At 40.5% G+C, this 24,624-nt stretch overlaps 1 protein-coding gene across 2 annotated transcripts; it reads left to right on the top strand.

The window, feature by feature from the left end:
* Positions 1-1,488: 1,488 nt before the first annotated feature.
* cpz (carboxypeptidase Z) lies at positions 1,489-11,049 on the top strand. 2 transcript variants are annotated; one of them, XM_080464378.1, is made up of 13 exons: positions 1,489-1,877; positions 2,381-2,413; positions 2,636-2,687; positions 2,768-3,090; positions 3,175-3,390; positions 4,148-4,383; positions 7,134-7,295; positions 7,945-8,103; positions 8,186-8,321; positions 8,403-8,542; positions 9,222-9,321; positions 9,953-10,098; positions 10,249-11,049. In XM_080464378.1, the coding sequence occupies exons 1-13, from the start codon at positions 1,784-1,786 to the stop codon at positions 10,450-10,452; spliced, it is 2,001 nt and encodes a 666-aa protein (XP_080320504.1). In that variant the 5' UTR covers positions 1,489-1,783; the 3' UTR covers positions 10,453-11,049. The 2 variants fall into 2 exon arrangements, with proteins under 2 accessions (XP_080320504.1, XP_080320505.1); XM_080464379.1 differs by having other exon boundaries at positions 1,569-1,877; positions 4,148-4,344.
* Positions 11,050-24,624: the final 13,575 nt, after the last annotated feature.

Below are 24,624 nucleotides of genomic sequence, written 5' to 3'. Positions count from 1 at the left end.
TTGCATCGTATCTTTGAATGTATGTGTTTTAATTGTTCGCACATTTTTAATCAATCAACCAACCAATCGACTAAAAAAAGAATCAATCAAGCAATCAGTCAGTTTGTCAATCAAATTTTATTTGTATATCTCTCGTCATAAAGGACCGTACCAAACAACCAACCAGCAAAAACTAATTGACCAGTCTATATTTAAAGTTCTGTACAACAGATAAACCAAATGATAAAAAAAAATAATAATAAAAAAACATGAAACAATGTATGAAATCTAAAGAAGACTTTTTTTTATTTTCAAATATTCAAACAATGGATGAGGAGTACAATTTGAAGAAAGGCCATCATAATGTATATACTTTTAAGAAGGTGTTAGAAACTTGGAAAAATAAAGTTTAATATATTTTAAAAAGTTATCAAGAGGGACAAAATCAGTGATGAATGAACAAATTACATCAAACTGAGGGTGGGATGTTTTAGGTTTCAAGAAAATCCCAACGATATATTGATTCAGATTGGTTCTTCCGAGCTCACAGATCATTTGTGGGAAACAAAAGCAGCAAAATCTTGGAGGTAAAAGTTGAGAAAGTCTCACTGACACTGTTTCATGACTGAACTGGACAGTCAAGAGAAAATGAGCCGTAAACTTCTCTCACTCCTTCCATCTGCAGCCGACAATTAGACTTTTTGTTGTGACTCAAGGAGCTGATCACCTGGTTTGATCAGCAGCTCAGGTGTGCAGATCACTGCTTAATGAAAGGATTCATACGTTAACATAAGAGTTTGCAAATACTTGCTCTAAGAGATATTTTGCATCTAAGATCATTGCAATCTGGTCAAAAAGTATTTTCATTAGTTGCATGAGATCAATGTCGTTTGAGTTACACACATTTTTTAATCAAAAAATAAATAAATAAATAAAAAGAGATAATTTCATCAAAACACAGGGATCTGTGGAATGTCTGCAATGGATCGAGATCAGATATTGAAACTCAGACCACACACGTCAAATGCAATTAAAGTATTTTTCAGAATAATTCACTCTCATATATCCCACCTACAGAATACACTGTGTATTACTGTGATGAGTTTGGATGATTCTGATCCAAGTCTCACCCTATCATTATCATTATCAGTGTACAAGAACAAGAATATCTTTACATTATTTCCCAGGTGAAATGAGTCACTTCTCAAGACATTTCAAATCATTCTTTCTTTATCGAGCTGAACATGTGAGTATATTTAAGTAACAATGAGTAATACAGAAGGAAGGGGGATTCAGACCCACATACCTCCTGTGATTTCCACCATGTGTGCTTCAGCAGATCTTAATCATAAAATACTTTTTTTTGTGTGTCTTAGTTGTAGTGAAGTAACAAGCAGGTATTTTAGGGGGTGGGATCTCACACGAAACACTCGGGGTGGATCATTTTCAGTCTTTCCAAAGTAAAGGGGGTCCGGACTTCCCTGTGTCCCCCTCCCCTGATTTCCGCCTGTGCACGCACAGACACGCACAGTGAAACCTGATCGTTCCCTCCCAGCTGGGCGCCATAACCCCGGAGCTGGGTCAGGGATGCTCCGTGCGCACAAAGGAAGCTGCTCTCCGCGCTGCTGTGGGTGGTAATTATCATCCAGACTGGGAAGACGGAAGGAGAGTAGCAGTTTCAAACACACACACAGAGACACACACACTCACACACACACACACACACACACACACACACACACACACACACACACATACTCAGTGCCACATCACACACCGCAGATGTCAAGTTTGTAACTGCAACATGCGTCTGGGGCTCGTGCTGCTGTTTCTGTGCCTTGCGCGCAGTTGTCGGTGCGCACCGCCGCAGAGCTGCCATCCAGAAGACCAGTTTTTAGGTAAGAATAAACTCTCTTTCAAGTTGACCATGCGTGCTGATCCAGGTCAGGCTTCCAAGTGTGGTTGCTTCTTTTGTTTGGCGCTAACCCCTTTTTTAAATGGATAAGTTTAAATGGTCTCTATCAGCATTGAATCTGCGCTGCATCCAACTTTAAACATACAACTTTCCCTGCATTGAAAGCCTGAGACTTTAAACATCCATCATACCTGTTATTTGTTCATTTAAAGTTGAACATCTTCTTCTTTTTTAGCTTATTTAGATTCGTTAAAGTAGATATGGTCTCTGCATAAACCTGCCTTTGTTTCAGTACGACTTAAACTTGAAGGGTAAATATTTTGTTAGTATTCTGATCCCGATAAGCCTTCTCTCAAAACAGTGATTAACATAAATATAAGATCGCCATGCTTTGGTGTGTGCCACTCTTTTGAAGATGTCGCCCCCTACTGTTCATGTGATGAATTCAGGGGGAGATTTGATGCTGTAACTCTGTTTGATTCACAGGGAGATGCAGCAGGAACGAGCAGGAGGAAAAACGTATGTGACTAATAATCGACTAATAATTACAAAGTGCATGAAATAAAGAATTTATATCAGTCTCTATCATAGATTTTTTATTAAATATTTAAACCCCAACAGTCTCCAACACTAATCACAGAAATTATTATTCTTTTAATAAAGGAAAGCAACAGATGAATAAACATTCTCTTCTTTCTCATATTTATTTATTTATTTGTTTATTTATTTTCTCCTCAACAGGAACCTGCTCTGAGCTCAACCTGGGATATTGCAATGATCTGGAATACGCCAGGTGGGTTGTAGGATTTGATGCTAAAACTAGTATTATTTAGCTTTTCTTTTGAGGTATTCTTTTTTTCTATTTCAATCCAGGACCATCTTCCCCAACATCCTGGGCCACCGGAGTCATGCAGAGGCAGAATCGGGGGCAGAGTATCTCCTGCTCAGCGTCATCCATGGCCTGCTCAACGGGGAGTGCTCCCCTGAGATCCGTCTGGTAGGCTGCTCGGTCCTCGCCTCGCCGTGCCAGGACAACAAGATGATCAAACCGTGCCGCAGCACGTGCGAGGCCCTGAGGAAGGACTGCTCGCACGCTTTTGAGGCCATCAACATGGCCTGGCCCTACTTCCTGGACTGCGATCGCTTCTTTGGGAGTAAAGAGGAGGGCTGTTATGACCCGCTGGCAGGCCTGAAAGGTAAAGCCCACATTGTTCTGTACTCTTTCTGTGTGCCGTGGCTCTTATCTCCCCCGCCCTGAACCCTCACCTTCCCTTCCTCAGCCAGGCAGGAGCTCGCTCTCTCCGGCCTCTCGCCCGAGGAGCCCAGCACCATCATCCAGTTCACCTACACCTCCAACGCTCAGATGTACAGCTTACTGAAGAGGACGGCAGCCAAGTGCTCCGACATCTCTCACATCTACAGCATCGGACGCAGCACCGAGGGCAGAGACCTGCTGGTGATCGAGTTCAGCAACAACCCCGGACAACACGAGCTGCGTGAGTAGAGAGGTGTAGAGTCAATAATTATCAGAAGATATTCAGAGTCTTGTCAGTGCATTTTGTTGTTACATTCCATTATTATTATCCATGATGTCCCTAATTCTTCTGCATTCCCCTGATCAACACATGATATGTTTTTTATTTTAAGTAGACTACTGACCTACTAAAAGGTAACAGATCTAAAATCTTTTTCAAGTGGAAACAGAAAACTTTTGTATTGTTTTGGGAGTTCATTGACACAACAACGGCGCTTGGAGCCACTGAAAAGGCAGGTTTTTGAAAATGCTGCTGCTGCTCATGCGCAAGTGGATGGATAATAAAACCGTTGTTTGCCTCCAGAGTGTCGTGACTCCCAGTCCATATTCTCCTGGGACTTGGTAGTTTTATAATTGACAGTCACTATAATAACAATCCAACATGGTCGTCTGTCCATACGAACGTCCATGTACTCACATTGATAATGTTTAGAGCGTATTGTTCTCTGTGCATAAGTGTGTGTGTGTTGTTTCATTATAAAAAACAAATTACAGCACCTACTAGTGGCCCAACATGAAAACTACTTCTGTGCCAGTTACTCAACTGTTGTTGTTTACTATAATTTAGTGTCTGAAGCAAAACTCGATGTGAAAGTTTACACTGTGTTATTATAGTTTTAAAGGTTAATTATATTTGATTATTGGGGGGAAAAGAAGGTTTGATTTTGGTTTGATTGCCCGTAAAAGAAGCAGTTTAAATCTTGTATGCCTCTGTTTAGTGGAGCCGGAGGTCAAGTTGGTGGGCAACATGCACGGAAACGAGGTGCTGGGCCGCCAGCTGCTCATCTACCTGGCCCAGTACCTGTGCTCAGAGTACAATCTGGGAAACCAGAGAGTTCAGACCATCATCAACACCACCCGCATCCACATTCTGGCCTCCATGAACCCCGACGGCTACGAGCTGGCCGCCTCAGAGGTAGAGGATAACAGTGACCCGGAGCTCGCCAACCAGGAAGTAAATATTGTTAACAGAAAACAAGAACAAACCGCCATTATCCGCTCTCAATGTCTGTTTCATCTGCTCGTCTTTATGGATAGAGGTGGAAGAAATGAGTGACGGCATTGTGATATCGACAAAGACGAGTTGTTAAATGTATTAAACCTCTACTATGTCTTTTAAAAATATTCTTTAAAATATATGAATGGGGCAGATTCGTCTCCTGTTTCTGGAGGCATTATGTATTAATTACAAGGTGCAATGTGTGCGTTTCAAATCGTGTTTTTCCACAGTTTTAACTTATAGGCAAAACACAACATCATTAGTTTGTCAAGATGATTCCAATGGAGAATTGTCTTAGATTGCAAAGGTTTTTCTCTCATTTTCACAAATTTGACACCAGCAACACGTCTCCTAATATTTAGCCTTCTTCACATGATCATGTATCCTCAGTGATCCATTTATCCAATGAAATAACAGTTTTTTTCTTTATCCATTTATTTGCACAAAATAAAAATTTACAACAGGATTACAAGAAGGTGAAACCAAACTGTACAGGAGAGGAAAGAAGCGCCACAATTAAAAACATTATGGGAATTAATATGAAAAAGGATCAAGGATCAGCAAGCAGATAAAACTAACAAACATAGTAACTCAGAATCAGTGGAATCCTATTTGGACAACCGATAATAAAACAATATAGCCTTAAAATGGGCCAAAAAGACATTCAAATGATTCTTAATGAGTCTTTGGCCACAAAATTGTATGAATAGTTGATGCTTGGAGGTACGAGAAAGTAGTAAATAAAGGTCTTTTGGGTTCCTTTTTGGCTCTGATGACAACAGGAAAAAGTTGTGAAATGTGTCTGAAAGGTTTTCTTGGTGATTGATGAATGTATACATAAATATGCGGGTTTGTAAAGTATTGATAGATAGAATAGGTAAAACTTTAAACTTTCTAAACAGAGGTGCAGTTGACATATGACTTTTTTGTATGAGGACTATTTGATGAAGTGGACAAAGACGTGACGCAGTCGGCAATATAACAATATGTGAGATTAGTTGTTGCTTACATCTAACTGTCTGATAAAGGGTTAAACAAACCGAGTACTCGAGGCTTCCACCTCTAACCATCTGTCAGCATTTCTTTCCACTCAGACCTCCCACTCCCAGACAGCATTCATTAAAATCAATGGTTGAAAAAAGAAAAGTGATTAAAACTGACATATTCAGTGCGACCAGAGTTTGAGTTTGCATGCGGCTGCTGGCAGTGGGAAAACGGCCCGTCTGGTGCATGGAGGAGTTTTTCCTCTCAGCTCTGTTTGCCCTCCTCCAGGGGCACATCTTAAAGATAACAATAACAAGTTCATGTTCACTTTGGTACAGACAGTGACACAAGCTGATCGCCTTTCTTTTTTTCATTTATGCTTTCTAGTTTGAGTTTAAAGTAAGTTTGAATAAAAGTTTAGATTTAATGATTATTACGGCACTATTTTACTGGTCCGGCCCACTCAGGATGAAACTCGACTCTGTGGACCCCGAAGTGTTGACGGAGCGCGTGTTTGCCTACATGTGTGTATTGACGTGTGACACGGGACTGATAAAAGCTTGCGCTGAATATTGAGTTTCACTGTACAGATCGTTATTGTCCGTGTATGTCATGTCACCGTGCAGCCTGCTTTTCTTTTATGATGCTGGAGCGATTATGTAATGTTATATTTCATCTAATCTTAAATATCGAAAAAAGTACCTACAGTAGATTACTTTCATTTATTGATCAGGAGTTCCTGTAAATGGCTCCTTAAGAAACACACTGCTAAAACATAAAGTGAAAAGACTGAAGATAAACTTTAGGGTAATCCTGCTTAATTTCTGGTAGGTTTATCACGACTCTGTAGCGAAAAGGTTCATCCATTTATGTGTTACTGTCTTTGACTGACTCAAAACACCATCTAGTGGTGCAAATTTGCATTGCAGAGAGAAAAAAACGAGTGAGCGAAAGAGTCATAACTTGTTGATTTTGATGCACAAGCTGCACATAAGGAAATTGTCTGTCTGCTTATTTTAGTTTTCAATGATTAACATTAAATAAAAACATGACATATTTTATCATTAAACATTAAAGCTTGTGAGCAGTTTAACAGTGTGATCGGTCAATTATCGTCTACTTTGAATGCAGTCATATGTGGAATATTGCATGTATAAAAATAGGCATTAAATACTCAAACTCTTCCAGGATTGGAGCTGACAATTTATTGCACACTGACATATTTATATTATGCATTAACTTCCAGAAGTCATTATTTAAATGCAGACTGGCCTGAGTTGGGATTTTGTTCCCGTTCGCTTTGTTTTCACGCTTTTACCATGCGAGCTCGGTGTAACACAGGTTTATTTATTTTTATTTTGCATATTTCTGCAGATGCCTGTGCACTGTATTGATTCCTGGCTTTGTAGTGTTATTCATGTTGCACCCAGCTCTAAAGGTAAAGCTGGCTGCATGCCGCTTCAGGCCGCTTCTGTGTTTAATTTACTTTCTGCTCATTTGCTTCCCTTTATTGCACGACGGATATATGGTCTTGTCTCCATGTTAACAATGGAATTAATTGTCCCTCTTGAATTCCTGACTAATGTTGATATAATTTACTCAATGTTTTCTTCACTTAATCATTCATCATACTAATGTTTACGTCATCAATGATGTCATCACATGTTTTAAAGCTTCCAGTTTTTTTTTTTTGTTTTTTTTTTAACATCACATCCTTTCAGGGTCACTTGTTGAACAGTTGGACCAACGGTCGGACCAATGCCCAGAATATTGATCTGAACCGCAACTTCCCCGACCTCACCTCCGTTTTCTACCGGAATCGACGCAGCAGGCACTACCGGATCGACCACATCCCGATCCCCGATGCTTACTGGTTTGGAAAGGTAGGATCACATTTCCCAACCACAGGCTATGTTCGATGCACGAAAACATAGGAACTGCAGCTCATGGAATACTACTGAGGAAACTACACAACACAGTATCACAAGCAAGAGACTCAATCCTGTTCGTCAGAGGCACACAGACAGAAAAACTCAATCAATTTCAGTTAAAAGATTCAGATTTGCTTGTTTAAAGTGCAGGTTTGTGTGTTTTACATGAGTTTAAATACACAACACTGTTTAGGTAGTACAACACTACGTGAAGGGACATGAATTAAAATATTTAAAAGATATAGACGGCAAGAGTTACTTCTGAATCCTTAATTCTGGTGCTCGTGTTTCTCACCCTAACTTTATTTGTTGGTATGAATGAAAATGTCTAGACACCAGGTGTGTCAAAGATGAGGCTGGTGGGCCAAAACAGGCCACCAAGAGGCTCGAATCGGGCCAAACCACCAAGCAAATGGTCCTCATGTCAAAGAAAACATCGATTTTCTTTGAAAATTGTATTTCGTTTACAGAGTAAATAACACAACACAACACCGAGACCCGAGCTGAGATCCCGGTGATGCTGCCATGGAAACTAACAAACTACAGTAGAACAGTAGACGTTTCTGCAGTGGAAATATCTCGTCCTGTTTATAATCTGCAGGTGGCACCAGAGACCTACGCAGTGATGAAGTGGATACGGTCCCTGCCTTTCGTCCAGTCCGCCAGCCTCCACGGAGGAGAGCTGGTCATCTCGTATCCTTTCGACTTCTCCAGACACCCGCAGGAGGAGCGGATGTTCTCTCCCACTCCAGACGAGCTGGTAAAACGACAGAGCGGCTGCACGCGCCGGCGCAGGATCGCCACCGGCTCTCGACACTCACAAATACTCTCCCGACTCGCAGCTCTTCAAGCAGCTGGCTCGTACCTACGCCGACGCCCACTCCACCATGTCCAACAACGACACGGACCGGTGTGGAGCGTCCTTCTATCGAACGGGGGGCATCATCAACGGGGCCCTGTGGTACAGTTTCGTCGGCGGTGAGTTGCCTTTCGACCCTGAAAAGGAGCACTCGCACTCAGTGTTCATGCTTGTCACAGCGGTTTCCCCACGTTTCGCAGGTATGTCCGATTTTAATTACTTACACACCAACTGTCTGGAGATCACCGTGGAGCTCGGCTGTGATAAGTTCCCCTCGGAGGCAGAGCTTTACCCCGAATGGAAGAGGAACAAGGAAGCTCTGCTCAGCTTCATGGAGTATGTAAGTATATGAGCACATGCTTTGCATGCATGGGTTTTCTCCAGGTTTTGTCTTTACTGCTACAGTAGAATATTGACAAAGATCTCTCATTAGAAAGCTATAAAATTAATTGACAGTGCAGGATTTAACGTTCCCACTGCTGCGTCTATTTACCCACACGCAGCATCAGTGGCATTTAATTGAATGCAAAGTAAAATAAAGATTACACTGTGGAAATGTAAATAAAGCCGGGATTATATGAGAGGAAATAATAAACTTAATGCCTATAAAAATGCAGATTTGACTGTTAACTCTGGGATTAATCAGTAGCAATTTAACATTTTAACATCACCAAATTAGATTACACGGTAGCGTTCCTGTAATACAAAGTGTGGGTTGATGACACCCCCCCCACCCCCCACGCCCCCCCGTATTAATTTAGTTTTTAATCTTTATTGGAAGCATTTTAACGACTCTAATTTCTCTCTGTGTGCTGCACTAATCTCCAATATTGTTTACAAAGTGCTCTTTTACATAGACTGAGCTGAAGAATGATTGAAAATTAGTCATTAAAAAAACAATACGCATAAATCTACAGCTAATCAGTTACTCTCAGTCCTGAAAGCAGCTGCGCTCACTTCTTGTATAGATGGTGTACTGATGCTTTAAAGGACAAAAGTCATCCTGTGTGTTTGAGCAGGTCCACAGAGGAATAAAGGGAGTGGTCACAGATACGGAAGGAAATGGGATAAAAGGTGCGTCAGTGTCCGTGCGAGGCATCAGGAAAGAAGTCACCACAGGTAACTTCAAGTTCCTGCACGTGTGTGTGTGTGTGTGTGGGGGGGGGGGGGGGGGGGGGTCGGGGGGGGTCGGGGGTGTCCAGGGTCTATCCTACCCTCACCCATAGTCAGCTGGGATTGACTCTTGCTCCTCCAGCTCTTAGCATGTTGCCATTGATTAGGTTTTTTTTTCAAGTGTCTTTAATATTCCCCCAATTTCAAATTTCATCTTGAGTGAGCTGGACTGGTAAAATAATGGCACAATAACCTTTAAATCTTTGTTGGGGAGCCGAGTATACTAGGTGAACATTTTCACAAAACCAAAGAATTTACTACTGAAAATGACTACAATGGCAACATAAATTCAATTTTAAACATTCCGAATACAATAACATGTCCAAAATACTTCTCCTCTAGCTGCTGGATTGTGCATGTTGTGTCTGCTACTCTGAAGAAAACTGTCTTTAATCAAAAAATCTATGTCTTCTTTGAAATTCGTACAATTTGCTTGCTGGTTTGGCCAGATTGGAGCCTCTTTGTGGGCCTGTTTGGGCCCACGGACCTTATGTTTGACACCCCTCCCGTAAAGTGAACGCACTGGCCTGCACTCACCACACCCTTGCTCTTCTTCGTCTCGCCTCCTTGCATTCAGCTGACGATGGAGACTACTGGCGGCTGCTGAATCCCGGCACTCACATCCTAACGGCCTCGGCCAAAGGCTACTCCAGAGTCAGTAAGAGAGTTCACCTGCCTCACACCATGAACAAGGCCGGACGGGTTGACTTCGTCTTGCAGAAGGTGAGATCTGCACACATGACACGAGAACTCAGGGGACTTCCTCAAAAGCAGTTTTTATGGACGCTGGACGGGATGGGAAGGGTCTAGAAAACGGTCCGTCTAAATCTCCCGCACGTAATCAATTCATTCCCCTCTCATCTTCTCCTCCAGGTTCCCGTGGAGCCTGATATTGACGACCACCTCTTCCCCTCGTCGGACACGTGGGATCGCTTCGACCCCTACAACCAGTTCGAGCGCTACGCCGAGCCCGACGTCGCCAGTGGAGGGATCGAGCGTCAGGAGAAACCGTGGTGGTGGAACTACTTCTCCCAGTCTGGAATTACTCCTCCGCAGTGGCTGCTGAGAAACGTCTAGCCACGCGGTAGGAAAACCTTCCCCGAGGTGCCGCTGCGGAGGACGACTGACGATGGATCCCCCGACGTCCGCTCCCACTCGTGCTCGAAGAAGCATCGATGTAGCAGAAGCTGTGACACTGAAATTATCAAACACATTTCTGTGCTTCCTAAAAGGATGTGAATTACTGTTTTTGTTGTTGTTGTTTTTTTCCCCACCGGGCAACAAATTTGTGAGCTGGATTTGGAGCAAATTTCATTTTGCGGCTACATTTAACACAGTAAAATTTGAGATGAATGCAGATTATTGAGACATGGCTGCTTCTGTTGTCCACCTTTTGAAGATGACGCAACTAATTTCATGCACTTTTTTGAATATGATTAAATAACCTAACTTCACATTGAGGACGGCAGCTGTTTAAAATGTCTTTCAGCACATTTGTGCAAAAGGAAATATTGACTCCGGCACTATTTGGCACGATTTTGCCGCAGTCATGACATTTGATGTGTTACCAAACCTTTGACCTTCGATACTCTGCCATCTGTGAAGAGTGGCCGTTTTTGCTTTGTTTTTCACAAGTATACAAAAATAAATATTAAAGCTTTCTGGCACCTTTTTGCTCGAAATGTGTTTCTACTTTCTTTAATGTGACATCCTCCTGCAGCTTTGCTTTGAATCAGTGGTGTCGAACACATTTCAGTTCCAGTGGCCAACTCCACGTTGAATGGACTAAATGGATAAAATAGTTCCATATGACCCTTTTAACTTATACTTTAAAGTTCGAAACAGCTGTTTTGGAATAAACAAGGTATTGAAGATGGATAGCGGGATGTTTTTAGAGTTGAAAATAGGCCTTCAGAGTGAAAATATTCATATTTAAAGCCGAGTCGGGGGTCTTTCTATGTGAAGTCCTCTGGTTTCATCCAACAGCTGAAGAATATATAAGTGAGGTTAAAGTGAAGACTCAAAATTTCCCTAAATAAGTGTATGGAACTGTTTATGCTTGCCTTGTGATAGAGTGAAGGTCTTTCCAGGGTGGACCTGTCTTCTCTGTAGTCAGCTGGGATCAGCTTGTGACCTCCCTTCACTAGAGGGCGCCACAGGATGAGAAATAAGGCACATTGCGCTTTCAGCGTTAATGACGAGCAATTAAAATCAGAGTTTAAGTGAGCAGAGGATTTTTGAATGATAAATTATTGTTTGGAAACACCTTTCATTTATTTATCTATTCATAGGGGATTTTTTTAGGTTGCTTGTCCTCAATTTTTTCCTTTATTTAGTATCCGTGGATATAAAAACAGTTTCAATATAAATTTTTTTTATTACTAGAAAATACATTTTATTTTCTATTGTCATAAATTTCATTATACATTTTTTCATAGTTTAAGTGCAGAAAACACAAAAAATTCCAAAGAGGAATAATTTTTTTAAATAGGAGGCTATAAACCGGAAGTAAATACACCTGTTCCACCTGTATCCACGCGCTCATTCTGCATTGTCTTTATTTTTCATGAATAAACATGGAATAATGAAGCTGTTTGTGTCGTCAGACTCGGAAGTCATCAATTATTGATGCAGTTAATGTTTCTAGGGAGAGTTTTAAGTTTACAGTTTTTAAAGTGAAAAATGGCTGTTAGTCTGTGTTTTTATACGAGAAAGCGTCGCGTTTATGTTCCGAGGCCCTCCGGACTTCCAGGTACGACACACACACGCACACACACACACACACACACACACACACACACACACACACACACACACACACACACACACACACACACACACACACACACACACACACACACACACACACACACACACACACAAACGCCTGCTTTTGTTGAATTTCTTCTGTTTTGCAGTTGCAGCAGCAACAAACAACAAGAACAACTATTTTACAAGTTGCTCCACACTTCATCTCACCTCTTGAGCAACACTGTGACAGTATAACAAATATAACAGATATATTTAGCACATGATGCCCACTTTGCATTGGTGACCAGCAATTTCACCAAAGATAAATATTCCTCAACCCAACATTGAACAGTCCCCGCACTGACTTCTTCATTTCTTCCAAACTCACATGAAGTACAAAAGACGTGGAAAAAATAAAGCAACAAGGTGTTTCCTGCATAGGATAGAATCATAACATTTCTGCCTCAAACTTATCTTCCATTGGCATAAACACTGATCAGTTTGACCTATTTGCCTTGGGAAAACGCATTTTACTTCCAGTTAATACACGGATGGCATATTGAAAATAGGATAAAAAGTATATTATATCACAGCGTTCATAAAGCTATTTACAGTAGACACGTTGTAGGCATCGTTACAAGCGCAGTTGCAAATAACAGATCACATTGAGCAAGAAAATAGAACTAAATAGTGTATGAGATGTGCCACCAAGAAAGTATAAACTTATCAAAAATCCAGTGACACGTTTTGACACATTTCGAGATATATGAACCTTCGAATTTAGGTCAGCTGTACACTTTTTCTACAGATTCCATCATGAATGTCACATAACAGTCTTGTTTTCCTTTCGTGATTTTAAAATGTTTTGAATAAAAATTGCCTAAGAAAAGTATATTTTCACTTATAAAGAGTTACACACTGCAGTTATGACAGCAGGCATTCATTTAATCCCAGCTCAAACTGTTCCGTGGTGTTTGTCTATGAAGCATAATTTCTTGACATGGCCCGCACACTGCAGCCTCTCAGAGGGGAGCGTGCACCGCAGCCTATCAATATTATCTGCTGGGGTCTGGATTGCGTGCGACCTCTCTTAGCCTCCGCGTCCATCTGTTATGCGTTTCTAAAGCACACTGACCTGTGTCTGAACTCACGTATATAAGTGTATTAAGCCAGAGCTGGCTTCATATCCATAATCCATCCTGTAATTGGCCACACTCAGAGAGGGCCTCCATTGTATATATAGACCGTCTATATTATTCCTTTCACGCTGTTAAGTTGGAAGCTAAAGTAGTTATTGACCTCGCGGGCTGGTCACAGATCGTCTTCGCAGGCTTTATGACGGTGATGATGAGCTTAATGCTAGTCAGCAGTGGGCAGACAAGCACTCGCTTAACACACTGTGGGAACGACGTTAAGCTGTTCGCACTGTTGATTCGGGCTTGTTTCTGCGCTTACAGCGTTGAGTTTGCATGTTCTTCCTCCCTGCCACTCCATCTTCCCACAGTTTAAAGACACGTGTGTGCCAGTAATTAGTTACTCTATAGTACCTGTATGTGTGAGTGTGAAAAGGGTTTGACAACTCCCTGAAAAAAATAGATAAGGGACACCTCACTGGCAGGGCCGGTTGTAGTGAGGTTCTGCAATGAGGTACTGTAGTGAGGTTCTGCAATGAGGTACTGTAGTGAGGTACTGTAGTGAGGTTCTGTAGTGAGGTTCTGCAGTGAGGTACTGCAGTGAGGTTCTGTAGTGATCTTCTCCAGAAGGCTAATTGCAGTCACACACTCCTCATAAAGACTATCTGAACTGTTTGAATGTATGAACTGTTTTAATTTGTAAAATGTTGTGTAAAGAAAATGCACATTTGTGTGTATACTGTAAAGTAAGTTTATGATTATGTATCTATTTGTATATGTGATCTATCAATTGTATTAATTATTTGTATAATTAATTGTATTTCTTTGTTTCTAACCATCAATAATATTAAACATGGTTCATCACTACACTGGCATTTCTTTCATTCTTACCTACCAACCAGGCAAAGCTGCTCAATGATCTTCTCCATGTCATTGAAGGAGATCCTCCCAGATGCAGGGAGCTGGGCGGATCAATAAGTGTGCCGGCACAGTGCAGTGCCCTTTATAAGTGTTATCACGCACTTTTTCCTTCGAAATGTTGACTTCTTCTCATTCCTCTACGTAGTAGAGGCAGTATTTTTTTATGTTTTTTTGGAGGAGCATTGCTGGTCGAGGGTGTACTATCCGAATTTGTCACCATGCTGCTTTGTCTGCTTGTCTGTTGTCTTCCTGTATCTTGTTACTGAGCAACTGTACCTCAACCAATGAGATAAACGGGATTCTGTATTGACATACTAGTGTGTGAGTATGCTGTCAGCTCATTGGTCAGAGGCTGCTGAATAAGTTTACTGTAAATTTTGATATAAAGCGCCCTGTTTGTCATAAATTCCATGGACATTTTACAGACTATTTTTAATTCTCACGGTAATACGGGACAAAGAGTGTCCCTTTTCAGGTCAATACGGGACGCGTACTTTTGTTTGCAAATACGGGACGATTCCGTTTTTCAAGAGACGGTTGGCAACCCTAAGTCTGAATGATATGTGTATGTCTGTGATGGACTCATGTCAACAGCTTTAGTTGGAACCACGTTTTGCCCCCTGGGACACTAAATATGTGGAAATCTTATAGATACTTTGGATCACAATCAGCCCAATTTAATCTTGATTGGGCCGGATCGGTAAAATAGTGCTATATTAATCTTAAACTATAAACTTTAAAGGTTTTCTTTGTTGTGGCGCAGAGTATACATGATGGAAATGTTTATATTTTCACAAACGCAAACAATTACTCCTGGAAAAGACTACAACTGCAACACAATGCAAATATTAATGAATACAAATACAAAATGCAAGATACAGTGAAATATCCCCAAATCCTCTCTTAATGCTGTTGTGTTATGCATGTTTTTACAAACTCACCCTGACAGTATGGCTTTGAGGCTAATGCTAGTTTGCTATCGTTCGTGGCAGCGTTACCGATATCTCAGCTCATGTGTCAGTATAGTGTTGTGTCCACTACTCTTAAGAAATGTTTTGAAAAAAAAAAAGAAGAAAAAGTCAATGTTTTCTTTGAAATGTTCCCAATTTGCTTGGCAGTTTAGCGACCAGATTGGAGCCTTTTGCAGGCCTGTTTTGGCCCATGAGCCTCAGTGTTAAGAAAATTGTCACATTCAAATCATGGACCTCTTACAATGCACCATTCATATCGATGCAAATTAAAGCTATGATAATGAACAAAAAAGGGAATGTGCTCACTCATTGTGCATTAGAGTTATTCAAAGTAGACTAATTCTAGCCACAATCTCATTGAAGTTGTGTTGTTATATCTTAATGTGAAAGCAGTGAAAGAGTGTCACTGTTACAGTTTGTCCACTAGAGAGCATCTTTATCAAGAAGTGTCCCACTTACTGTGACACAGTGAAAAACCCCTCTAAAAAAACTCTGTGACCTTTTTTAGGATCACTGTGTGTATTTACAGTATGTCTGTAGAATAATAATAACTGCATCAAGTAAAGTTCTATGTCTCATGTGTCGTAATGAAAGGCCAGTGTGTTGTTTTGGCCATTGAATATGTGATTCATGACACATGTCTCTGTATTGACTCACTATAAATAGAACAAGTTGAAGTAATTTCACTGTATTACGCTAGTTTTAAAAACATTGTTCAGTTTCTACACACTGTCTAAAGGAGAGATGTCAAACATAAGGCTTGTGGGCCAAAACTGGGCCACAAGAGACTCCAATTCGACCCACCAAACTACAAAGGAAATGGTATAAATTTCAAACAAAATGTTTTTTTTTCTTTTTTTTTTTTTACACTGAGACCCGTGCTGAGATACTGGTGATGCTGCCATGAAGGTGAACTACCTTGTTGCTGTCAAACGAGCTTCAAAGCCATGCTGTTCGGGAGAGTTTGTATAGACATGCACAATGCAACAGATACAGGAGAGGTTTTTTTCAGGACATTTCATTGTATTTAACACCTAAAGGTTTCATTAAAATTGGCTTTATGTTGAGATTGTTGTCATTTTCCATAGTAATTGTCTGGTTTTGTAAAAAAAAAGAAAAACTTTAAAGTTTAAATTCAAAGGTCATTATGGCACTATTTTACCGGTCCGGCCCATTAAAGATGAAATTAGCCTGTATGTGACCTCTAAACTGAAATGTGTTTGACAACTCTGATCTGGAGTGAAAGAAAAGATCAACTTTCTTTTAAATTTCTTGTTGAATGCGATCAACTAGTGTGTGTCAGTATTTGATTTGATCTGAGGCTTCAAATCCAACGCATCTGTTCATCAATTCCTATTTATCAGTGTGGATTCCTGTTTGCGTCAAAACTCAAAAATACAGCAGTGAGTTTACTGACAGTCTTTTAAGAATTTTTACCATGCAAAAAAAAAAAGTTGATCTCTGTTGCTTTAGATTTACTTTACATTTCGTGGTTGGTTGGTTATGTAAAATCACCAATCACAGCTCACCAACAGTTGAACGAGACGCGTCCAAGTGTCCAGATTAACCCCAAATGATAAGCACATGAAAGCAGGGGGATTAGGAAATCTTTAGTCCACAAGTTTCAGCTAATCAGAAACCCAGATGTATTGTGCAAGAAGTTATGGCAAGGAATGACTGTTTTTTTTTTTGTTTTTTTTTGCTTATACTTTTTAATTAATACGCACTTTTTAGCAAATGATGATGTAAATCATTTTTTCCTTATTCTATTACAAAGTACAGGCATATTAGGAGGAGTAATCCTTGTCATCTATATGGATATTTTAGTTTTGTGAATGTAGATTTTTTTTTTTATCTGTGATAAAACTCATTGTGGTTTTATTGTAGCACATAAGATAAGATATCCCTTTATTTATCTTGCATGTGGAGAAATTTGGAGAATGCAAAATGAAAGTAACTTTACATTTATCTCGTGTTTTTTTTCCCTCCATCAGCACTGCAGCACAGAAAGAGTCTGGTACCATATAGTCATACTGTTTATCACAAAGAGAAATAAAGTATCCATCATCAGGGAGTCTGATTTGATTGTGGCCTTTACTAATTCTATTGGGTTTCCCAATCAAATTAAGTGAACTTTCCACCTCTAAGTCTCTTTTCACCTTTCGAATAATTCCTGCAAACAACCCGAACAGCGATTTTGCATTTATAGGTTTTCTTTTCGAAAAGGCCATTTTTGCATCATGCTATAATTATCTTTTTTGTTGTGTGTGTGTGTGTGTGTGCGTTCCCAGATGTCTCCTCCTTATGTTCCTGGAGTGAGTTTCCATCTGGCAGACTTCCACCGAGGTCTCGCTCTCTCTCGCCGTCTCTCGCTCTCTCTCTTTTTTCTTCTTCTGGCTTCCCCCGTGCATCATGTAGTCACTTTCAATCTGACTGCATCAGTTTCTCTAACATAACACTTTTTAACACTCTCTGCATATATAATGCAAATGCCAAACCACTTTGCTCTGAACTTCCTCTATCCTTCTCTTTTCCCTCCTCTCTCTCTTGCTCTCTCTCTCTCTCTCTTTCTCTTTCTCTCTCTCTCTCTCTCTCTCTCTGTTTCTCTCTGTGTCGGTCTGTCTTTCATTCCCGTAGCTATCTAGCTGCCGTGCCCCAGGAGTAGAGGCCTGTTCAATGTGGCAGAGATGATTTGTTTGCTTTGCAATTATTTTCCGTCAGTGGAGACAAATGGATTCATACTGCATAGAAAAACCCACACAGACAGGGCCGGAGCGATGAATGCAGTGGGACGGACTAATACATACTGCCCAAAGTGAGGCGAGGGATGGCAAACTTGGAGCTCCCTGGGTGAAGAATAAATAGCTTCATTAACATATGGGGGAGCGATGACTTTACAGCGCTGCGCCACTTCATGTTGAAAGACAATCTGTTGCTTTAAATAACGACTCTCTGTTTCTACGTGACTTTTTCCTGTTAGGCGATGTTTTTATATTCTGTTTATCTCATTAATCCTTTCCCTGTCAATCCCACAATGCACTGCTGCTACTGTTTGTGCACAAGTATTACTGACCAGACTTTTTCCATTGTTTTCATGAATACAGTTTTAGCTTATCTAGTGTTTTGAAAATGAATGCAAGAGGGCTTCATTTTCAACATGTTAGAAAACTATTTACTGTATTAATTCGAACAATGAATACAGTAAAGGTGCAACATGCTGGAAAAAGTGAAGGAGGAAGCATACATAAGTCATTCCTTGTGCTTTTTTAAATTTTTTCCCCCACTTCTTTTTAACTAATACTCACAAATTGAAATATATACCCACAAAAACAAATAAAACAAATATTTAACATGACTAATCAGATTTTCTTAGCGACAATAATCCCTCTCTGTCATGTTTTTTCAAAGTTTTCATCACCAGGCAGCATAGAGGACTGGTTGACGCTCTTGTCTCACATTGAGAATATTTAAATGAGTGGATGGATGTAGACTTTAGACCACCGCTGGACAACTCCAAACAAAATGTTTTTTTAGTAGGATCGCGCTTTAAATATGAAAAAAGTCAAAATCCACAAAACTTAATTAAAAAATGTAAATTGACTGATAAGCCTTATTATTTCATCCCTGCCAGCCAGGAGGAAAATGTCAGGATCACAAATATCAAGCAAAAATGTACAAAAACAACAAAGTCAAACCAGTGCTTGGCTTATGAAGCAGTATGACATAAGAGCAACAGAAAGAGCACTTTTATTCAGAAGATTAACTCTGAAAACACACACTTAAGTGTCTGTGTTTGTCTGGAATCAAATCGTTATTGTAACAATCACATTACATGTTGGTGAGTTTTTAGCTATTTTTCCAAACACATTCAGCCTGATCTTCTTATTCTCAATGGCACTGGGTGTAGGTAGTAGTAATTCTTTGGCTTTGGATTAACAGCTTCATTAACTACCTGCTGCAGCGTAATGAAATGATAATTAATGGCTATTTAATAAGAGTTCCCAATTGAGAAATGTCAACATCTTTGAAGCAACTGAATAGGATTTTAAACCAACTGAGAGAAGCAGGATAAGTTCTCAGAAATCCCAGCTCTGAACTGCACAGTAGGTCAATCAGCTGTGACCTTTGGGCCTGTGGCAGGTTCTTCTCTGTCTCTTTGGAATCTGACCTCCCATCATTGGAGTAGATGGGACAAACTGGATCAGTCACGGAGTCGATCGTCACTACAGAAAACAGCCTCAGCTAATCCTAATGGTAGCAATTACCTCAATGAGCAGGTCGGACAGTCAAGGAGCCACGTTGTAGCTCTTAGAAGAAGTCACAAGCTCAGAAGTGCTGACTCCACTGTCTCCCCCATTTTTGCAATATCCCTGGAACCACTTCAGCAGCTGTCAAACAGAACTATGGTATAAAATACAGTCATTGTAATTTGAAAGATACAGCTGTACGTAGACGTAGATTACTGTTCCTGCAACATGTGCAGACTTGTCTTCCTGAGACAATAGAGTTATTAGACAGACTGTCCTCAGTTGTAAAATACTTGGAACAAATCAGTTGTTTCACCTATTAAGTTTTTCAGGGTACACCCAAAGGCTTGGCTAGAACCAGGGACTATCAAATACCCTAGCTTTAACGTGTCTGCCAATCTGTCAGACTGAAAACATTTCAATTGTACCCCCTTTATTAAAACAATATAAGAAGACCTCCCTCAATGGAGGACACATCTCACATCTCTCATAGGAGAATTGTTTTCAATGAAAATTATGGTGCACCCCGAAATTAAGGACATTTTCTCATTGATCCCAACAAAACCACCAGAAACCTGGTTAGATAATCTTGATTCTTGTGTCAAACCATCTCCAACGACCAAGGTGGCTTAGAAGTACATAACCTCTTCAAAAGCATTCATATTAGCACATCTCTGAGAGTTGGGTGGACATTTCTTATAATTAATGGGTCTTCAATCGTCCCATGCAGACTCATATTCATCCGAAACGATCCTGACATAAAGAAAGAAACCAATAACCTCTCCAAGCAAAACAAACAAACAAACAATGTCAATACTTCAGGCTTAGTTTAATTTAGAGCAGCTTGATCTGAATCAATCCCCCACAGTAACGAGTCTCCTTAAGATCTCATCCCCAAAGCTACTTTTTAGAATTGTAATACATGGGTGGGGGTCCTGGCCTGCGGGGCCCGGGAGCTCATGGTCCTGCCTGGTGGCTTAATTCAAGGTTTTTGTGGCCCTGTGTTCCTTCTTTCTCCTTCTCTGATAGACGAGAGCCACACTAACAGCTGTTTGTGTTTATTTACTTCTGCATTTATATTCCTGGTTCTACGTTTGGTAAAGACTGGTTTCATTGCTGTTGTTGGTTTGAGGGTGTGGTTTATTTTTCTCTGTTGTAGTTATACTGATAACGCTTGAATATTCTCTGAGTGTTAACAAAGTGTTCTTAAAGAACCTTTGGAAATGTAATTTAATGAAAAATGATGTGATGGCATGTCAGACCCATATACTGTGTGTAGTTTTACCACTTATAGTTACCATTTATAGGTGCAGTTTTACAAAATAAAAAAAGTAAATCTAAAACATGTTTTTATCATTCGCAATTTCTTTAACAGTTTATCATTTCAGACTACATAGCAGACTATCTAGTTTGAGGATGGTTTGACTTGCAGACTTTCCTGTCTCCGTTGAACTTTCCAACTATCCACAGTAAAAAAGATTAACCTTTTCCTCCCAGCTCACGTCTTCTTGATTTTTAATTTTTTCTCTGCCCTCCTTTTTTCTGTATGACCTTGTCTCCCCTTTTCCAGTGTCTCTGTTGACCATCCCTTGTCCTTTCTCCCCCTCCTCCCCCTCGTCTCGTCTCTCCTTCCCTCCCTTCATACGAAGGGCAGGTTCAGGGGTCACCAATTACTCTGAGAGGGCTGAGAAAGTTGTATGGGCTCTGCCCTCGGGGCTGCCATGTTGCATTATCGTCAGGAGGATTGCAGGTACGCAGCGGCCGCCGGCTGCCGGCACAACAGCTCCGACCGCAGCCGCAGCACAGGCCATATAGACCCAGCCAGGTTCAAACGCTCCTCATGCCTGAGCGGCCGGTTGGCTCCTCGTCAGACCCCCTCTCTTACTGACCTGCTGGGCAGAACTAATATGTATGTCTAGACTTCCTGGGAACTACCTACCTGAGAATACACGGCTCGTCGGTGCGGACAGGCATGTATTATGGTCCGGGCATAACCCCCCTGGAGTCATAATTTTGTGTCAATACTTTAAAGTGAGTACCAAAAAGTGCCGTGTAGGAATGATCAGTTAATGCAGCCACAAAAACAACAAGCTGTTAGTGTGCATGTTCAGTGTTTTGAACTGTGTTGGTACTTTGGCAGAAACCATGAAGTCTGCAGTGAAACACTTAAAGTCATACAATGATGGTAAATACATGTTATGATCAGTTATTATTGTTTTATTTGTACTTATTCAGGATTATCTATGACGCTAAACAGGTTTTTTTTTATTACCTGTGAGCTAAACTGCAACGTATAACCGAGTGTCATCTGCATAAAAGTGAACATTTGAACCTGAGCTGTAATATCCACCATCATACATTGACACTTCAACAGCCACCCTCGTGCCCAATATTAATGCAGGCAGTTCAGCACATTTACATGACACATTACATGTGTCAACATTACATGACCTGGCGCGCAGTTAAACATGTCCGCTAAAGACATGAGAGTACACTTTCATTATTTCATCCAGCAAATTGAAATATGACACTATCATCTCATTTAACCAACATTTACAGTTGCCGTTTCTGAGAAATCCAGAAAACGTCAGTAAATGTGGAACATGTGAGAGAAAATCCCAAATAGTCTCTCAAATTCAGTTGGTACATTGTCGAAAATAACATGTTATTTCAACATTAAAGCTATAATCCATGGTTTTTCCAGCGCAAACGATTATGAATTGTGACACAGTTGTTTCCTACTGTAGTCACTCAGCACAGCACGTGCTGCTTCTTGTGGTGAAGAAAACTGTAATGGCTTGTAAAGATGTTTAGTCCGCTCTTTTCCATCTGTGTGACCTCTGTTCTGACCACACTCCAAAACTCGTTGTTTATCCTGCCAATCACTGACACTTAAATGCAATGGTGAAATAATATGAAAAGAGAGGATTGCTGGGATTTTCTTTTAGACCCATCCAAAGTAAAGACTTGATTCATTCATTTTTATTTTATTTTTTTGCAAACCTAATCACAACAGATTTGCAAGCTCATGCGGAGGCCCAGCCCAGTGGCGTTTAGGCCGGGGCCAACAGAAGCTGTGCAGCCAGTTGGAGTTGAAACGGCTCCTGAATAGAGAATCCCCGAGTCTGATTCAGTGTGCTCAGCCAAACCCTCAGTAATTGCAAAAACAGCACTTGGTCCACTAATAATGGGTGCGTGTCATCTCCAATCCCCCGTCCGCCTGTCTGTCCATGCCACAGAGGCAGCAATTACAGGCTCGTTCCTGCCACTGGACCTGCACACAGTAAGGCACAGGAACAGTACGCTGTGTGTGTGTGTGTGTGTGTGTGTGTGTGTGTGTGTGTGTGTGTGTGTGTGTGTGTGTGTGTGTGTGTGTGTGTGTGTGTGTGTGTGTGTGTGTGTGTGTGTGTGTGTGTGTGTGTGTGTGTGTGTGTGTGTGTGTGTGTGTGTGTGTGTGTGTGTGTGTGTGTGTGTGTGTGTGTGTGTGTGTGTGGGCGGTGGGTTACAGGGTGCATGAAAGAAGCAAGTGTGTGCATGAGTGAGAGGACACCAGTTTGCAAAAACGCAGACTGAGCTTAGTTTAATTTCTCAACCCATGTTTCTGTAATAATCTCAAACTGTAATACAGGTAAAACTTGAGTTTACAGTCTGTACCCGTCCACAAGAGTAAATTGTTTGTATGAGTATGTATTCAGGGCGTTTGTAAAAGGAAAAAAGAAAAAAAGCGAGTTCAGGTCATTTTGTGAATTTTAATCTTGTGTCATCGCGTACCAGACCTGTCTATAGTCTTGATTTTATATACAATTTGAAAGGTATGCATATTTTCATTAACTCAAAACTGCTGTCTAATGTATTTTGAATCAGATGAGTCTTTCTATTCAGGAGATTCTGCTAGTTTTACTTCAATGTAAAGCTGTGGGCAGAGATTCATTAACTTTGATCTTTGAATCAATTTGAGATCAAAAACAATGTTTTATTAACGTGAAAGAGACAGTATGTTAAAAATTATGAAGCAAATTCTTTGCATTTAAAAAAAAAAAATCCTTTTAAATAAGTACACTCATGTTTTTTTACCTTCACTCGCGAAAGTTTGTGGCAAAGTATATGTTTTTGGCCGTATGCATTTATGTATTTACCTATTTATTGGTTTGTATGTATTTTAACAACTTTTCGCAAAAACTTTTGACGTAAATTGCATAACATTTTCAGAGATCATTTGTCATCATCCAAGGACCAATTGATTACATTTTCAGAAACAGCAGCTCCTGGAGAGATAAGCTATTTCCTCCGTTGTGGACACGCTAGAGCTCCGCGGTGAACCGTCAGTTCTCCAGAAGCTGCTGTTAGCCGCCTGCTAGCACACCGCTTACTCCGCTCTGGACCTCGTAGCTAATGTCTCAGTTCGACAAGAATCCAGAAATGCTGGTGTGAGTGTATTGACTCGGGTAGTGGTTTATGTGTGGCCCCGATCAGCGTTTCGTACAGTGATGTTGCTATCTGACAGGCTACTTAGCATTGATATGAGCTAACAGCTCATATCAACATTTGTTAGCGCGCAAAAAATGTGGCGCTGGTGAAGGTATGCGCTCCACCGAGTGCCCGTTCCAGGTCTCCAATAGGAGAATTACTGACAGTGAAATTAAGGAACAATTGGACTTGGTAGAGTTATAGTTGACAATCACTGTAATTCAACTTGGTCGACTGTCCATGCGAATGTCCGTGTACTCCAACTGTTAATGTTTATAATGTATTGTTCTCTGCGCACATCAGCATGAGGTTTAATTTCATAAACAGTGTTAACTTGTGGCCTGGCACGCTAACTACATTATTTTTAGCGTTTCTGTGGTTTTTATGGAAACATTTTTAAAATGCTGCAATGCAAACGTGTAACTTTTCTGAAACAAAAATACAAAAATTATAAATTTTCCAAAACTTATAATAGAAATCAATCAGAACATGTTTATAAGGAAACATTTTTTAAGACAGGTCAAAGAAACACACAAAGGTCTTTAGAAAATACCAAGTTTTCATTTTCTGTCCTTGAAGTCGAGCTTTTCTTGATTATTGTTTTTTTTGTTTTTTACTGCTCATGTAAGTGTGATAACCAGGACCTTGTGTGAGCAGCACACAGTTGGAGATCTCTGAGTCACTTCCTTTACTAAACACTCTCATGGCTACCCATCCATGACTCCCACAATGGCCATCACGAGGATTTACTCAAACATC

This window comes from Lipophrys pholis, assembly GCF_963383615.2.
Source record: "Lipophrys pholis genome assembly, chromosome: 5".
Taxonomy (NCBI): Eukaryota; Metazoa; Chordata; class Actinopteri; order Blenniiformes; family Blenniidae; genus Lipophrys; species Lipophrys pholis.
This window is presented reverse-complemented; position numbering and strand designations above follow the sequence as displayed.

Bases quoted from the DNA above. Each gene is read 5' to 3' on its own strand.
- cpz (XM_080464378.1), top strand. From the start codon at position 1,784: ATGCGTCTGGGGCTCGTGCTGCTGTTTCTGTGCCTTGCGCGCAGTTGT. The intron at 2,414-2,635 runs GTATGTGACTAA...TCTCCTCAACAG, and splicing joins GAACGAGCAGGAGGAAAAAC to GAACCTGCTCTGAGCTCAAC. The intron at 4,384-7,133 runs GTAAATATTGTT...ACATCCTTTCAG, and splicing joins CGGAGCTCGCCAACCAGGAA to GGTCACTTGTTGAACAGTTG.